Source organism: Protopterus annectens, chromosome 10.part0 (assembly GCF_019279795.1).
Source record: "Protopterus annectens isolate FY-2018-M chromosome 10.part0, PAN1.0, whole genome shotgun sequence".
Classification (NCBI taxonomy): domain Eukaryota; kingdom Metazoa; phylum Chordata; order Ceratodontiformes; family Protopteridae; genus Protopterus; species Protopterus annectens.
The window spans coordinates 1,012,544,413-1,012,562,064 of NC_056744.1; the positions used below are offsets into that span (position 1 = coordinate 1,012,544,413).

Here is a 17,652-nt window from a genome sequence, read left to right on the forward strand (position 1 = left end):
TAAGATAAGGTTTATGGATGTGATGAGAGAGGACATGCAGGTGGTTGGTGTGGCAGAGCAAGATGCGGATGACAGGAAGAAATGGAAACAGGTGATCCGCTGTGACAACCCCTAACGGGAACAGCCGAAAGAAGATCATGATGATGAATAATGTTCATGTATTCTGTTCTTAAGGGCTCTATCAGATTTTCCTACATGAAAAACAGAACAGAACATACACTTAGCTAAATAAACTAAATGTCTTGAGCAACAATTTCCTTTCTTAAAATATACTGTGGTCTTGTTGAAATTATCCAATACTAAAGATTCACCTTTGAAAATAGTAAAGCATTGAATACAACTACCACATTTCTTGGTGCCACCTTTATTTCTTCTCTTATTAAAATCAGATAGTGCTTGACCATATTCAGACTCATTTATTAGATTAACCCATTTTGAATACAAAATTGGGCTTTTCTCCTAACAGTTTGTAAACCTCTCCATCACTTAATATATTCCAATTTTTCATAACAATACTTTTAACATGTTGAATTGAAGGGTTGTAGTCTAATACAAAGGCTCTCCTAAAGTCATCACTTTTATTTGTGTTAACTGGGGAGTCAAGACCTACTCCTAATAATGGCTTATATTTAATGCCCCATTGTGATTTCACATAGTTGATTATATTCTTAACCATGATAATGGGGTACCCTCTATTCAAAAACATGTCTCCTAACATGTCCAATTCCTTAACCACGTCCTCATAATTTGAAGTCATGTGGGCAGCTCTAACACACCGTCCTCTGATGATATTATTCTTCTGACTGTAAGGATGACAACTACTGTATTCTAAATAAGAATTTCTATAAGTACGTTTACGATATAAATTGGATCTAAATCCATCTTCAGAAAGTGAAGTGTATGTATCTAAAAATGATATACTGTGTTGGTCATAAGTGTAAGTAAATTTTAAAAATGTACTAGTATCATTTAAATACTTCACAAATTCATCAATACCTTCCTTATTTCCTTTCCATAACACAAATATATCATCCAAAAATCGACATAAAATTTAATATTGTCAGAAAATTTGCACCTTAGGACATGCTTAGTGTCTCAGTCCAATAACACTAGGTCTGCAAATATGGGGGCACACGAAGCACCCATTGCCATGCCCCTTTTTTGTCTAAAGTGTTCACCTTCAGAATATATAGAATTCTAATCCAATACCATAGCCATAAGTACAGTAATTTATTGTAGTTTCTCCCATTCTAATTCAGAGCATAATCTCATAATGCAGGAAAATAAGTCAATAACATCAATCGTTAAAAATATTAAATCTTTTCCCCAAGTGTTATCATATAGATGACTCAAAAAGTCCCAGGAATCTTTTAACATATGTTGTACTTCACTATAGGTATGTTTTAACCATCTATCAATAACCACCCCATAGGAAAAAGTCTTGGATTTGCTTCCAGATATAATCAGGCAAAATGGGGGGATTAGCTATGTTCTTATGAATATATAGTAGATATAACAGGGTTTTCTACTTTAAAAAAAATTGTATACATCCTTAGTTATTCTATTTTCAATCAAAAGTTTCTCTAAAAACATATTCATTCTTCAGTAAGCTATATTTATTTCCTTAGATATTTTATTATCCTTAAAATAAATAGCACAATTTAACTTAGGCAAATATAAATTCATCTCAACTAAGGTGTCTACCAACTTAAACCTTGTGGTGGGGACATATTTCATACCTTTTGGAAACAGGGAAAAGTGTTCTTTTTCCAACTTAACATTTCTATACTTATAAATATTAAAATCTGATAGAGCCCTTAAGAACAGAATATACGAACATTATTACCAGATAAAAAGGTATAATACCAATAATGCCCTATATAGACACCTAGTATCCAGTCAGAAATGTAAGACTTTCAAATTTGCAATTTTAGATGTTAATTGTCAACCCAAGGGGTGGAAATATGGAAGCTTTATTGGAAGAAAAAGAAGTCAAATGGCAGTTATTACTTAACACCAATAGCCCCCCCCCCCGGGTATTAATGACAACATCCCGATTAAATCGGTGTTAAAATTAAGAAGTTAGGGGGGGTTATTTGGGTTTAATATATGTTTCGTATTTTAATAAGGGTTAGTTACCCATTGTAGCACACATTTTAAGCATATTTAAATCCCTTTTCAGTTTTATTATCCTTGTGTGGGATAATAGTTATTATGTTTGTGTCTTTTTTAATTAATGTATGAGTGTTTTTTATTTAAATTATGATTATGTATGTGGTTTTACAACAACGAGCTGTTCTACAATTGTGTTAATCATAGGTTTTGTATTGAGTATGCATGACTCCGTTTTATGTATATGTTGCCCTTTTAAGAGAAGCAGTTACAGGAGGGTAATCTTTTAGTTAGAGCATACCCTATTGGACCATTTAGTGTATAAGAATATAGTAATACAGAATTAATTTTACATTTTGATGAAGTCCACAGGGCTAGTGAATGAAAGCACTAAATCTAATAAAGATTTTATCCATTCTGGATGGGTCTTTGTTGTCCTATGTGGATGTAGTAGCTGGAATTAAGCATTTACTTTATGCTGTGCTTACAAATCGTTTTTACACAGTAATGCTTAGTTGTGTGAATTACAATATTTAATCATTAAAAACCTATCTACTTAATGATGCTCCTGAACCTAGCAATGTATACTGCATAATGTGTTGTCAATAACCTCACAGCATTTTTTTTCTTCATGATGTCTTACTGTTTTCAGTAATGTAACATTACTGTCTTACCACCCTGTTGAATGTTTTCTCTTCCTGATACAAATATCCTTCTGGCTTCCTCTTGAATGATGCTTGTATTAGGCTTTTGGATGGATCTAAATCTACTTCCTTGTTGTTGATGTTATTATTGTTCTGTTTTAGGTTTTCAAAAATTCTGGGTAACATCATCACCCACCTAATACCTGCGTGGAATTACAGTATAGGCACCTTCCTTCAGCTCAGGGTGAGTGTGGACATGACAGGAAGAGTTTGTTTCATCTACACAAACAACCTGTCATTTTATTTTCTAGAAACCAACATTATACTTTAAAATACAGAAATAAAGTCCTCAACTCTGGATGAAGAAATCAGTGATAATAAATCAGAAGCAATAAGTAAAATAAAACTTGCTGGATACACACGGCACGTAACTCTTTATTTAGAAAAAAAAATAAAGAGTTACGTGCCGTGTGTATCCAGCGAGTTTTATTTTACTTATTGCAACATTATACTTTGCATGAAAAGAAAAGGCAACTCTCCAGGACTCAAGTTATTTTTATCTAAAAGGTGAAGAAAAAGAAATACCCCTAGGTAGAAATACAAAGTATTAACTCCACATGTAAATGTTGGTGTTGAAAAAAAACAGCATGAGAAAAATTATTTAATGCAAAATCCAGAAAAAAAAATAACTGTTACCCATCCACCCCCATCTCCTACTCCCATAGTTTTGGCCTTAGCAGTCATATGTCTTCATTAATAGGATATTTAATTGACAGCCAGTTGGCTAAAGAAATACATCCAAACTGTCTTGATTGGGTTGAGTTGTTGTGGAAGGAGTAGCCCTTTCTTCAAGGTACAGCAGTTCTGGAGACAATTATATAAGGTAAGGGGATATGAATGAGGAATGGCTTTGCACCCTCCCCCAAAAATGTTTTGTTTTGAACACAGTCATTTTTATTCAGAATAAGAGTTTATCAAAAGGACAATGTGTAGACACTCTGGATTCCTGTACTTCTAATGTAATGTTAACAAATATCCAGGTTTTTATTAAGCAAGTTTATTAGTTTTATTTTTACTTTGTTTTCTTATTTTATTAATTACTTTTGGAGGTAATTTATTTTAAGAGGATACCTGTACTGTAGAAATATCTCTCTTGCAGTGTTTGGTAAAATGTAGCTCATGCATATTATTCTAGCTATTTATTTACTCCATATGGCTGGACATTTTTCAGCACACCCCCCCCCCTTTTTAAAGCTGCAAGTCCTGTCACTTGGAGAAAAAATAATCAACATGGATTGCGTGTATCGCATGCTACCATAGAAAGCATGCGGAAGTTAAATACTAGTTGTGTTCCGTAAGTATATGCTGCCTTGCTTCTTATGGTACGGAGAGTTTTGCTTTGCTGATTCATTCCAGAGAGGTTCTTTAGTATAGGTGCTTCCTTACATTTAGGTACAGTTTCACTTTTTCAGGAGAGGTGTGTGTGCGTGTGTGCGTGCGTGTGCGTGTGTGATATTGAATCTGCACTGTGTCAGTCCCCTGTTAATATTCATATGAGGTTGTTTTCAAGCATTCCATTAACGGGGTGTATTGTACATGTAAAGACATATACTGTACAGGTAAACCGTTTTCTCAAAAAGGAAAAAAAACGGTAAACACATGCACATTAGACATATAGCCTCTGAATGTTTCAGTACAATTTGGAGGTCTGCTGATGAAAAGTTAATGCATCTACCAGCAAAGTATCACAAAGTTTTGCATGTGCAATTGCAACCTTAAGGGGAATAAAGGCAAGAAATTAATTAGATAAAAATGTTTTATCAAATTTCTGAGTGTTACATACAAGTTCAAAGAAGAGTTGGAGTTTCAGAAGGTGGAGAGGGCTGCTATGCTGTCCAAGAGCAAGATGAAACAGACTTGAGTAGGCTGCACCCATTCTACCCAGCCTACAGAGTGAAAATACAGCTGTTAGAGTTATAGTGATTCAAAGTCACAGTAAATCGACTGTTGTTGGTGTTGCTGCATAATACTGAGTATCCATTATTTACTTTATTTATTTTACATTTGTTGACCAGGAGAGTCCAACTGGATGCAAATCCATTTTCAGTGGAGCCCCGGGAAGAAAATCTCCAAGAGAAAACTTTTTTTTTTTACAGACAAAACATACGTAAAGGAAAACACTTTGACATACAATACATTTTATAAGATAGGATACATAATAATTAGTACTCTATGGTATTTAATTTTGAAGATAGTACAAAGCACAACATTCCTGGGATAGATTGCTATCAGCACTAAAGAGTCAGGATGTGCAATTAGTTTTGCAGTCTTAAGTAGATAATGTGTTCTAAATTGGTTAGTTTGACAGTCGTAAGTTAAGTTAGGTAATACATCAGAATTCTTGGATGTTTAGGTTTGTTTTTAAGTAATTAGTAGAAATTAACTGAAGTATTAACCAGGGGTGATGCAGGAGCATAGTCAGTTATTCATGAAGTGAAGTTTGACTAGTTTCCTGAACTGGGTTGGGGATTTGTTGTCAGTTATATGGGCAGGAAAGGAGTTCCAGATTTTTGAAATGTAGTGGCTGTATACCAATTTACCAGCTTCATTGTTATATTTGGTAACCTTGAGGAGGTTTTGGGTGCTAGATCTTAAGGTTCTGGTAGTGGTATAGGGTTGAAGAAGTTGTTGTAGAGCTGGGGTGTTGTCAGAGTAATGTATTATTTTGTGGGCTAGTGATAGTTGATTGAGTTGAAGTAGTAGTGGGAGTTCTAGCCAGTTGAGTTTTTTGAGGCAGTCACAGTGTTGCGTTCTAATGGGCGAGACTGTAGCAAATCTGGCTGTCTTATTATAACAACTGTCAAGTTTGTTTAGGTCAGTTTTGTGGAGACTGGCAAGCACAGGGGAGGCATACAGTAAGGTGAATATTAGGTGTGTCCTGGTTATTGTAATTTTGAATGGTCAGAGAGAAATTTCTTATTACGATAGAGTAGACCAAGTATTTTATTAACTTTTTTTATGGTTAAGGAAATATGTGGGTCAAATCTAAGGTGATCATCAATTTCGACCCCTAGCAGCTTGGTATGATTGTGGTATTGTTATTAGAGGAGATTGTAAAACTATTGGAGGGAGGTATGGATCTGTGGGAGCTAAAGAGGAGTAGTTTAGTTTTTCCTGGGTTAAGAATGAGGCTTTGTTTGGTGATCCAAGTTTCGGCTAGGGAAAAGTATTCTTGTGTTTGGGAGTGAAGGAGGTCGAATGTGTTGGCTGTGCATGTTATGGTGGTATCATCTGCATATTGCACTATTGAGGCTTTGGGAATATTGGATGGGAGCTGATTAGTAAAGAGGGCAAAGTGCAGTGGTCCCAAGATGGAGCCTTGGGGTACCCCTAGGGAGACAGGCAGGGAGGGAGAGAGTTGGTTTTGCCATATTACAGCTTGTTGCCTTCCCTCTAGGTAGCTTTTAAACCAAGAGGTGGCAGGGATGGTAAGGTTTAGAGTGGATAGTGAGTGAAGGAGTTATGCATGGTTAACCATATCAAATACTTTGGATAAGTCTAAGAATGTGGTGGATACAAGGAGTTCATTATTTCTGTGATTATTGATGATGTTAGTAGATGCTGTAAGCATGGTGCTGTGGAAGGTTCTAAAGCCATGTTGCTGTGTTGATAGTAGTTTATTTTCTAAGAGGTATTGCATTAGTTGCCTGTGTATTACTCTCTCTAAAAGTTTAGATAATGGGGTAGTATGGCTATCGGGTGGTAGTTGTTCAGTTCAAGAGAGCTGCCCCCTTTGTGCAGTGGGATAATATGAGATATTTTCCAAAGCTGGGGTACTTTACACTCGGAGATGGATCTGTTTATTAGGATGGAGACAGGATATGCTATGGCTTCAACGGCTAGTTGGAGGTATTCAGCGGGTAATTTATTGGTGGCTAGGGTTGTTGGTTTGAGTTTTAGTAGTAGTTTTGCAATGGTCCAGATCCAAACCAAATTCTGGAATGAACAGATGAAAACGCACAAATAGTAAAATTCAAATATTTATTCTTTCTGTAATAACAGATTCTAGCGCCTCGGTGTTACCACCTTCATGGAAATGTTTTTTATTCCTAATTTGGCGCATGGATACTTACCATGTAATGAGGACTTTTTTCATCTGTAACAGGAAGACATCATTCTACAAATGCCAATTTCACAAACATTTTCAAGCAGAAGGAAACAGAAAATGCCTTCAAAATGTTCCTAACAATGAATACACATGAAGATCTGTTCCAAAGTAAATGCAAAAAAAAAAAAAAAAAAACATGAAGGTTCACTGCTCCATGCAGTAAAAATCTTTAATTAAATCCAGTGCATAATACACAATAATACACATAATACACAGTGCATAATGGTTTCTCTGTTGCTTCATCAGGTAATTTTACAAATCATATAGAAACACCCTCATATTTAAATGTGAAAAGCAGTCACATGTTATGTGACACCAGGACATTTAAATGTAGTGCCTCAATCTCCTTTCTTTTCATACAGATTTTAAAGACACAGTATCATACAAGCCCAGAAACTTATATGCTTCCAAATCAAAAGAATCCATTTAAATTCTACACTTTCTGTGTGATTAATGGTCTAACCTCCTCTAGTCTGAATTCACTGAATAATGATAGCCCTTTTAAGTTTCAGTCTTCCTATCTTTTCAGGAAACACATGGTAACACAAAGCACTTTATTTTAGCAACTTTCTAAGATTATACAAGCAATATTTAAAATGTGTCTCTGGTTTGGGGACTTTGCCTCCCCCCTAATAAATGTTGGCTTTTTCCACATTTCTTGTGCTGTGAAGTTAGATTTAGTTGAGTGTTAAGTAGATTTTACAAGGGGCTGAGAGCTTCAGGGGAAGAGAAGTTTAGTGCTGCTTATGCCAAGTTGCTTGTATTGTTAGTAGCACAACAGGTAGTATACTTGCTCTTGATGCAGAAGGTTGTGGGCTCTACTCCCACAGTATACAGATGGATTGCTGATACTGTACTGTGTTGTACTTTAAAGGGAGTGGATGCTGCAGTCCTGTAAATGTCCTCCTTTGGAGAAGTTACGTAGTAATGGAACCTTTTATCAGTTCCTATTGCAATATTACTAGCTTACCATTTATTTAATGTAACACTGGCAATTTATTCTTAAAGGGCAACAGGCACTTTAGTTGTAGATGAAACAATGAAATACAAAATTGTTCGCTAGCAGTAACCTCTTCATTAGTTACAGATCCCTTTAATGTGGATTGTGGAATTATTTATATGGCTGACTTCTGCAGAGATTTTGCATATTTATTGATAATGGTGAATTGTAATGACAGAAGTTTGAATGCTCTTTTATGGTTGAAATTTTCTGAAATGGGTAGCTTTGTCATTATTGGTTCATGCACTTTGTTTCATTGCTTACTAGAAGACTGTTCAAAATTACAAATTTAAAACACATTCTAACAAGTGCTGCTGTATTATACAAGGAATATAATTTAATACAATCAAGAAAGTGAATCAAAGAACACACACGTGTATGCATGGCTCTAAAAATGTGTAAGGAGCCTATGGTTTGAAAACAGCCCAATGGTAAGCTCAGTCCTCCATTGGCCAAATGCAAAATGAATATGGGTTTCATGCCGTTTCAATGAATGTGAGTTTCAAGGGCAGAGAAGTTTACTGCCCATGCTAAGTCTGTTTTCATTGCAAGACAGTATTGTTTGTTTAGCAAATGGCTCAGTGTTTGTTTCAAACTCAGGTGTCTATCATTATTTTAAGTTTTGCCGTCTTCATAAATTTGCCAGAAAATCACATATATGAAGAATAGACCAAAAATATGACACAAAATCTGGGACAGTCAAACATATGCTCTGATCTCTCAACCTCTTAGGGCAAGAATCGGTTGAAAGTGTGAAAGGCTCAAAATCATGGGCAAATTTTAAGCTTTACTCTTGTCACCAAAGCAATGGATGAAGGTAAAAATAAATAAAAGAAAATACCAAAGAGCTTTGGTCGACTAAGTCTGAGCTCACTACAAGCTAGGAGCAGTTACTGAATCCCCAAATGACTTAGCCATCATGCAGAAAGGTTTGTCACAAACAATAACTGGTGCCAGAATCATGAATTGAAACTAAACTCCAAAAAATACATTATCGTATCCTTTGGGAAGTAATCTACTCCAAGGAACTGCCAAATTGACAATGCCCCTGAGAACTGACCCAGTTGTTTGGCATTTGGTAACTTGTGTGTACAGTGACCTAACTTTTGTCCAACATGTGCACAAAGTCATAAGAAAGTCTTTATATATTGCACAGCTTATAAACAAATTGTGACTAGATCTAGGGATGTTATTGTCCCCCTTTACAAAGCCCTAATTATATTGATCATTTTTTATAATGCCCACTTTTATCATGTATCTGTTAGACCTATGCAACAAGTGGAATACCCACAGAGATACCTTACTAAAAGGATACAAGTCCTAAACAATAGGTTTTCATAGACCACCTCAAAGATTTATCACTAAACTCAGTATCCTACAACAGAGTGCTTAGAGCTGACATGTCTGGCATGCAAGGCATCCTCCAACCTAATACTGATGGACCTACTGAACATCAGCAAGTCAAATGGCATCAGAAATATACAGTCTAGGTATCTAAGCTGAATGTTGCAGAGAGATGGATATATATCACAGAGGCTACCACTGTTCCAGAACAGACTATCCATTCAAGTAAAACAAAGCTCATCCCTGTCCATATTCAAATGCAACTTGGATCTAAGCTCATCCATGTCCGTATTCAAATGCAACTTGGATCTAAGGATGGGTAATAGAAAACATACTCCAGATTTGCACCTCATGCCACTAATGGATACAGGTAGTTCTTAAATGCTGCATCCCTTACATAGGTCCCCTCAAATTATCTACGGTATGATCACAGTTATTCTCACTAGGGCTAATACACAGTTATCAGCCATGGGATAGATAAGACCAATCGGGATATGTTAATTCAAGCACCAAAAGGGAAATTGGCTATGCTTAAAATATCCTCCAAGTGAACCTATGCTGCGGTAATAAATAGTTTTAAAAAAATTGCCCTTTTTAAATCACTAAGTGCCCCTCTCACCCTCCACCTCCCCAGTCTTCAACAGCTTCCAGCACCTATGCATCAGGCTCTAAGAAAGGTTCTTGGGTTCATAGGCATTTCCTAGGATATTAATATGTGGGGATCTTTAGAAGCCTAGCCATACACTCCCATGAGGTTTTAAGCCCTTATATTTAAGGTATGAATTACCCAAAGATGAGCAGAACATTTGCATGTTACCTATATCCAAGAAGGGTGGAGATGCTAAACTGCAGATGAGTTTGTGGTTACCCATCCATTTGTCCAGATTATGTTTGAATAGTGTAAAAGAAGTACTTTGCTTTATGTAGAAAGGAAGATGATTCCAAAGAAGTGGTATTCTTATATTCAGGAAAACTGCTGGACATTCAAACACTTTCCAAGTTGTTGCATAATTTTATAGCAAATGTTAATAAAAGGACTATCTTTTTTGTGGCGTGCAGCTTTGGGGATGAGCCACAATAATCAACATTGGATTTAAAAGCCAAAGCTGTCAAATGCACCTGAAGTATTCCAGTAACCCTTTTATCCCTTTAATTTCTGTCTACAAAGAAAGAAAGAAGAAAAATAATATAAGTGACACAAATATAAGGAATTTATTTTGAATGTAGTAATAACTGGCAGTGCATTAATTTAATGTAACAAATGATGTTCAGTAGTCATGTAAAAGGCCACTCACCTTTTATGGTATTTTTTGGTAATATCAGTAGCATTAATTAATTTAATTTTATCTAATTTCTTATAAAATTGCAGCTTTACAGTTTTTATTATAGGACCTGGAATGAACACCTTGCACATCCATGATATCAATCACAAGGAATATATAGCACTTGATACTGGGCATTCTGGCTGGTGAGTGGTAATCCCTTTCTTACCAGTCGCCAATTTTATTTGTATTAAGTGCCTCAGTTGCTTTACCATATATTTTAAACAGCAGTGGTCCAAGCAACAGATATCAACACTTATTCTCCTTTCTCAGGGCTTCAGTCCCCCATTATCACTGAAGATTCATTCCTGAGAGCAAGTGACGCAGAGACTCTCTGCAGGACAAAAAAAGTTCACAGTTGTGTAACCACTGTTATGCAATGAATTCACTACATCGGTTTCATAATGCATGCACCTGAGCTTGTCATTTTATGAGCAAATGCGAGAAGAATAAACGTTTTTCATTGAGGGGCTTCATGTAAAAGGATCCCCCCCCCCACACACACACACACACACACCCCACTTACTACATTATTCCTGCTCAGAGCTCAGCATAGCTTGGAAAAAGAACAATCACTGACAGACAATGTTAATACCTGTTTCACTCTCTCAGAAGTACATTAAATTCGCTGAAACCATAAGTCTCTCTAATGTAACCATGAGCGTCTCGCTGCACTGTGACGTGATTAGAGAATCAATAACAAATGACATCCTGAGCTATAACATGAGTACTAGACTCAAGTTCTGATGAGGTAATGTTCTACAACCTTTATACAACTTTCATTGACAAATGACTACATTATATTTTATCTCCAGCAAGCTGACCGTTGGTTCTTTCCAGTCCTTTACCGCGTTCCTTGCCTTTGCAGTATGTTATGATATATTTTCAGATAATACAAATTGCTGCATCCCAACAAAGAAGGAGGGCTAATTATTACTGAGTTTCATACTGTTAAGGACAAATTAGAAATTTATGAAGGCAAACAAATGAACTTGTTTCCAAAGTTTTATTTGTAACCATATTGATCAGCCAGTGAGAACCTTATCTGTTTCTGTTGCCTCTATGGTGGAGAGGGACAACAGTATCTTAATCTCCTTATTTAGTTTTTTTCTTCTGATTAATTTAAACATTTGGGAATATCTGCTATTTTTTCTCTCGACATGGCTTCCAATTCAGTCTAAATGAGCAAGTGTCCAGCAGTTTTTTTGATTAGTGTAATTTTCATGATGAGCCCTCTGCTCCGAATACCTCCTTCATATTGGGAATCATGGTTAAGCTGTGGTCTAAAATGAGGTTCATATGTGGTGTAGGATTGTAGCCTGTCTTCGCATATTACTTCCATGGCATTATTCCTTCCCATACTAGTCTTGCTGTAACACATACCCTGGGACTGTAACTCATCTCTTAACATTACAGACTGCTGCCATCTCCACAACACTTGTTCTGCATAATCCCTTCCAAGGAGTGCATTATGTCTGCTGACTTCCCCAGCTGGCTATTATGTGCAGACAAACTCAGATGATTTGATAGCTACAGTTACAGGAGAAAGAATGACAGCTCCCTGTCAGAGGTGTCAGACCTAAAACTACGATTTCTGACAATTTCAAAATTAAACTCTGATTCTGTCAAAAATTACCAAACTCCAATACTTGTTGTTACACCTTTACAGCACTTTTGCAGGACCACTGCCACCTTGCACCTTCTGATGTGGGTGATAATGTATCCACACACCAAGGTACAGATATATACAAATATATACATATATATATATATATATATATATATATATATATATATATATATATATGTGTGTGTGTGTGTGTGTGTGTGTGTGTGTGTGTGTGTGTGTGTGTTTCTGTGTATACATATTACCTTCAGTTCAACTGACATGAATGTTGAAATCCTGAAGGTAAACCAAACTACAGTGAAAATGGAATGCTTCCTAACACATGCAAATATTACTTCCAAAAAACCCCCTCCCTGATAATTATATGTACTAACTCTGCGACTTCAAATCCCTGGAGAAAGGGAATATTCCCCTACCCATGGATTCTCGATCATGCACACCTGTTGACTATCTGTATAGTCAATCAATTGCGGTCGATAAACAGATATCAACCAAACTCCATGTTGACCAAACCAACTAAGCCCATATAAATAAATAAATATATATATATATATATATATATATATATATATATATATGTGTGTGTGTGTGTGTGTGTGTGTGTGTGTGTGTATATATATGTATATATATATATATATATATATATATATATATATATGTGTGTGTGTGTGTGTGTGTGTATATATACTCACACACACACACACACACACACACACACACACACACATATACTTGTATATATCGCATGCTAACCTGGTCTGTTGACATAGTGGGATAAAGTGGTAAAAACACAAAGTCGACACTCCTGGAACCACACACCTCAATAGTCCTGTGTAGTAAATACTTGCAAGCATTTAAAAACACTGTTTATTGCACCAAAATAATAAATGGATAAGAGCTTTCATCAAGAATCTTCTCAACTTTATCAGATAAGAGCTAGTCATTAAAAACAGTTATAAATACATTCTGTAAAACATTAATCAAGAAATAGACCAATCCCACCACATTCTCCGAGAAGGACCTCCCTAAACTAATGAATATTAACAAATAAATGACAAAGCAACCTTTTAGATACAAAATGTAATATAAATATAAATACTATGAATATCATACATCTAAAAGACAAAAACATAAAAATGTACTAAAAAATGAAAATATAAAATATAATGTACTTGTTTTACTATATTTTATTACCTCTCCATCGCTTTTAATTTTAAAAGACAAACAATGGAGCAGGAGTCATTTAAACCTGGCCACTGCCCAGCATTAAGGCAAATCTGCCACAGTAATTCCTTCTTTTCTAAAAGCAAGCCCCATGGGCCACCCCTTTTATCTAATTCAACAATGTCCACAATAAAAAGTTTGAAGGAGTGGTCTGTTTTTTCTTTGCAGTGTTTGCTTAGGGCATTTGTGGTTTTACCAAGTCTGATGTCCCTCAAGTGCTCATAAATTCTATTTTTAAATTTCCTCTTGGTCTTTCCAGTGTAAAAAAAATTAACATAAGTTACACAATGCATAATAAACCACTCTTTCAGTATGACAATACACCTTCTTATTCACCTGTATTCTACATGGAGCACAGGATCCACATTTTTTTCATTGAACCTGACTGCATAACATTTCTGTTAGATTCTAAAATACATTTTAAATTCTTCCTTCTCTTAAAAACAATATTCAGTTTAATCCCAACACAGTCCCTGATGTCCCTGTCATTAAGCAATATAGACCAATTTTTAAATAAAATATTCAAAACATCCTTGCTATTATTATGAAAGGTAGTAATAAAAGCACATTTAAAGTTTTGATTGTGTTCTATAGTGGATGAGGTCAAATTAGTGTCTACACCTTCCCCATTCACCAAGCAATTATCAGTGGAAAGCATGTCAGGATCAGAAATCACCTCCTGGTCACCCAGCAAAGGCCTAAAAAAAACTTTCTCTTTTTTTAACCACCTCAATCATAACTTCATTTAGAAGCCATAACGGGTAACCACTTTTGTAAAACATAGCTTTCAGATGGTCACACTCATCCAAAAGGTGGACCATCTGGGCTGCCCTTACAAATTGGCCTTTTACTACACCTCTTTTTTGTTTAAAAGGGTGGACACTATCGAAATGCAAAAAGCTTTTTGAATAGGTTGCTTTCCTATGAATTTGTGCTACAAAGGCAAATGTTTGCTATGCAGGGGGAGGTAACCGTTCATCACAGCTCACTGAGCAGACCAATTCTAATGGCTCGAATGAGAAAAGGACCAGCTCAGAGCCTGTTTCACTTATGGGAAGCGAAAATGGAACTAGAGGTGTTTTTAACAAGAATTCCAACCCAAATAGGTGTTACACACACACACACACACACACACACACACACACACACACACACACACACACACACACACACACACACACAGCCACACACACACACACATATTATATATGTGAATATACTTTAATTAGTTGGCTCCACGGAATGTCAACATTGTTAATGTCAACATCACTGATACACTAGTGTGCATTTGTGCATTCCCTGTGGATATACCACAGAATATGAAAACTAAAAACACATGATTTTTGCAGGGAGGCAAGCACCCCCTGCACCCTCCACAACCACTATTAATTACTTATTCCAGCTCTAAGATTGCACAGGACCTGGGAAGGAACATATTTTCTAATATTGGGGATTGTCGAACTTGCACACCTGTCAATTATCTGCTTTGTCAACCAAAGCATGTCAACTAACAGAGGTTGACATTAAGGAGAGTCAACTAAAGTCACCAATCCAATGCATATATAAAATATATTTATATATATATATATATATATATATATATATATATATATATATATTATGTGTGTGTATAGTGTATAGATAGATACAGATATATAGATATAGCTATAGATACGTGTGGGTATAAACACACACATGTAAACATAGAGGCAATTAGTCAAGATGCACATTAATTTCAAGTTTCAAGTACACAAAACAAAATAAAAATGAAACTTGAAATGGCACTGCTGGTTATTCAAACTACTTTATTCCTAAAAACAATAAAAATAACGGTCAGTAACAATGGAAGTTAATACCATATTATATAACACCCTAAACCAATCAATTAATTTAAAATTCAACGGTGTCTTTTATAGGGCTATAATCTCACTTTAATTCCTTCAATCTCAGTATCAGTTTCAAGGAAATAGTCTGATTTACTTCTTTATTATAATTTGCTTCTAATTCAGGCTGCCACTCTACTTCTTCGGCATCTAACAACAAATGAGTATTCCTTATATCTTTCTATATCTATTCATTATATATATATATCTATATTACGAATGACCAAACTGCCTTAATGTCGTATGTAAAACACCAACAAAATAAGTTTGATAATACACAATACCAAACCCTGCCACCCCCCCCCCACCCCCATAACACTGGCCTCAAATTTGTCGGAATAGTGGCAGTGTTAAGGGAAAGTTTTAATGACCTTAAGGTACAGGATTAGGGTTGAGGAAAGGGGCAGCATTAGGGTTAGGGTTAGCACCCATTAGTTACTAAGGAGGACAGTGGGGCACTTTCATTTGGGCACTGGTAATTCTTTTAACTCTTCACGTGCTGTTCTTTCCAAGATATTAGCTTGATGGAATGCTGTCACTTGAAACAATACCTTATGTGATTTGTTTCGAGTATAAACTCATGTTTCATTTGCCTCTTATTGATGAAGCTACAACTGAATATGACAATAAGATAACTGAAATTACACAGTGTGTCCTTCATTCCCAAGACTTTAAAAAATAACATTCAAAGTATTACACCCTGTCTAATTTAAACTTAATGCTGTTGCCATTAACCAACAGCTTTTCTGGCCAGTGGCTTCTTTTTCTGCAAAATGTATGCATTACTTCTGCCTTTGAGGAGAAATTCTTTCTTTACTGAACACACATCAATCATGACAGCAGCTTGCATTGTTTCTCAAGAAGTCACTTGTGCTTTTTCATCAACTATTTGTAAAGCAGTAGTTCTGCTAAATGTAGCTTTCATCAACAATTTACATATTTTTCAAAAATAGTCAACATTTTCATAGTTCCTGCAAGTACCTTTGAATGCTAAGCAAGTTCTACTTTAGTGATGTAGGCTGCATATCACATATTTTGCATTGTTATATACATTTTTTAAGTTCTAACTGCATCATCACACCATGCTCCACTGCTGCCTTGTTCAGCATGATTCACATTTTTGTACTAAATACCTTCTTTCTTTTTTAAATCCTTTTGGACTTTATTTAATTTATTTAAGCTATTCACATCTCTTGACAGTTTATTTAAAATTTCTGCTGCACACTTCCATCTCTTCAGTCAACTCTATCATGTACATGTCAGTCACGTAATTTACTCTATGTATACCTATTACTTTTTCAAGTGTTAAATTATTTTCCATGCTGGTAAATGCTAGGAGTTTAAAGGTGAAACTGCACTCATTGCGCAGTCACAGAAACCTAGTTCAAAGCTGCGGAGAGCACCCTACCTTCCCTGTTTACTCATCCTAGCATACATTCAGACCCCAAACTGTCGGCAGTAAAGCCAAAGGAGGTAGAGTTTCAATATATATTAAAGACATACACACCTCCAGGCTGGTCAAAAAGTATGACTCACAGGAGACACTCCAGGTGCAGTTAACCATTAACAAGACCCCTGTACAAATCATAGCTAGCTACTGGCCCCCATATCTGACTCAAGATGCCCAATACGCCTATTGAGACCTCTTCAAATGTATCAAGATTCAACCCTTTATCCTGATCCTGGGTGACTTTAACTACCCAAACATAAACTGGAAAAACTACTCATGCCAGAACACAAATGCCCAGAGAGTCCTTCATTTTGGCAATGCAAATGCTTTGGAACAGTTTGTCTATACTCCACAAGAGGTGATAATATCTTGGACTTGGTATTAACCAACAAAAGTAACCACTGCAGCATCCCTGCAGTATCATCCTCCCTGGTAAGGCCCGACCATAAACTGGTCACTTTCAAAATTACCATCTCCCCTGAACCCCCCTCTAGCTAGAGTCAAACAAAAAAACTTCTCCAAAGCTGATTACAGCCTCCAGAGACATGGTACAGCCCCCTCCCCCTCTCTAAGAACTGGCACCAGTATCCAAAACTATACCAAAGCACTATATGATCATTTGGAATACCTGACAGGAATAAATCATCCTCCACAAGGAAGAATAAACCTGTCTGGTGGATATCTGCAATAAATAAACTCTATAGCAAAAGGAAAAAAATGCTGTCCAGGACCAAGAAAGAGCAGGTGCCCAATTGGAAGCAATCTTTCCTTAGCCTGAACAAGCAAATAAGAGCACTAATGAAATCCTCCAAAGCAAACTTTGAATCCAAATTGGCCACATCTGCTAGAGACAATCATAAGGCCTTCTTCACATATGT

General features: G+C 36.0%; 1 protein-coding gene across 3 annotated transcripts in view; it reads left to right on the forward strand.

Moving 5' to 3' along the window:
* The window catches only part of LOC122813455 (E3 ubiquitin-protein ligase HECTD3-like), a 770,789-nt gene that overhangs the window by 361,937 nt on the left and 391,200 nt on the right, over positions 1-17,652 (forward strand). For all 3 annotated transcript variants that reach the window (XM_044085771.1, XM_044085770.1, XM_044085772.1), the window contains one exon: positions 2,919-3,000. In XM_044085771.1, the coding sequence (XP_043941706.1) occupies positions 2,919-3,000 (82 nt within the window). The remainder of the gene's footprint in view (positions 1-2,918; positions 3,001-17,652) is intronic.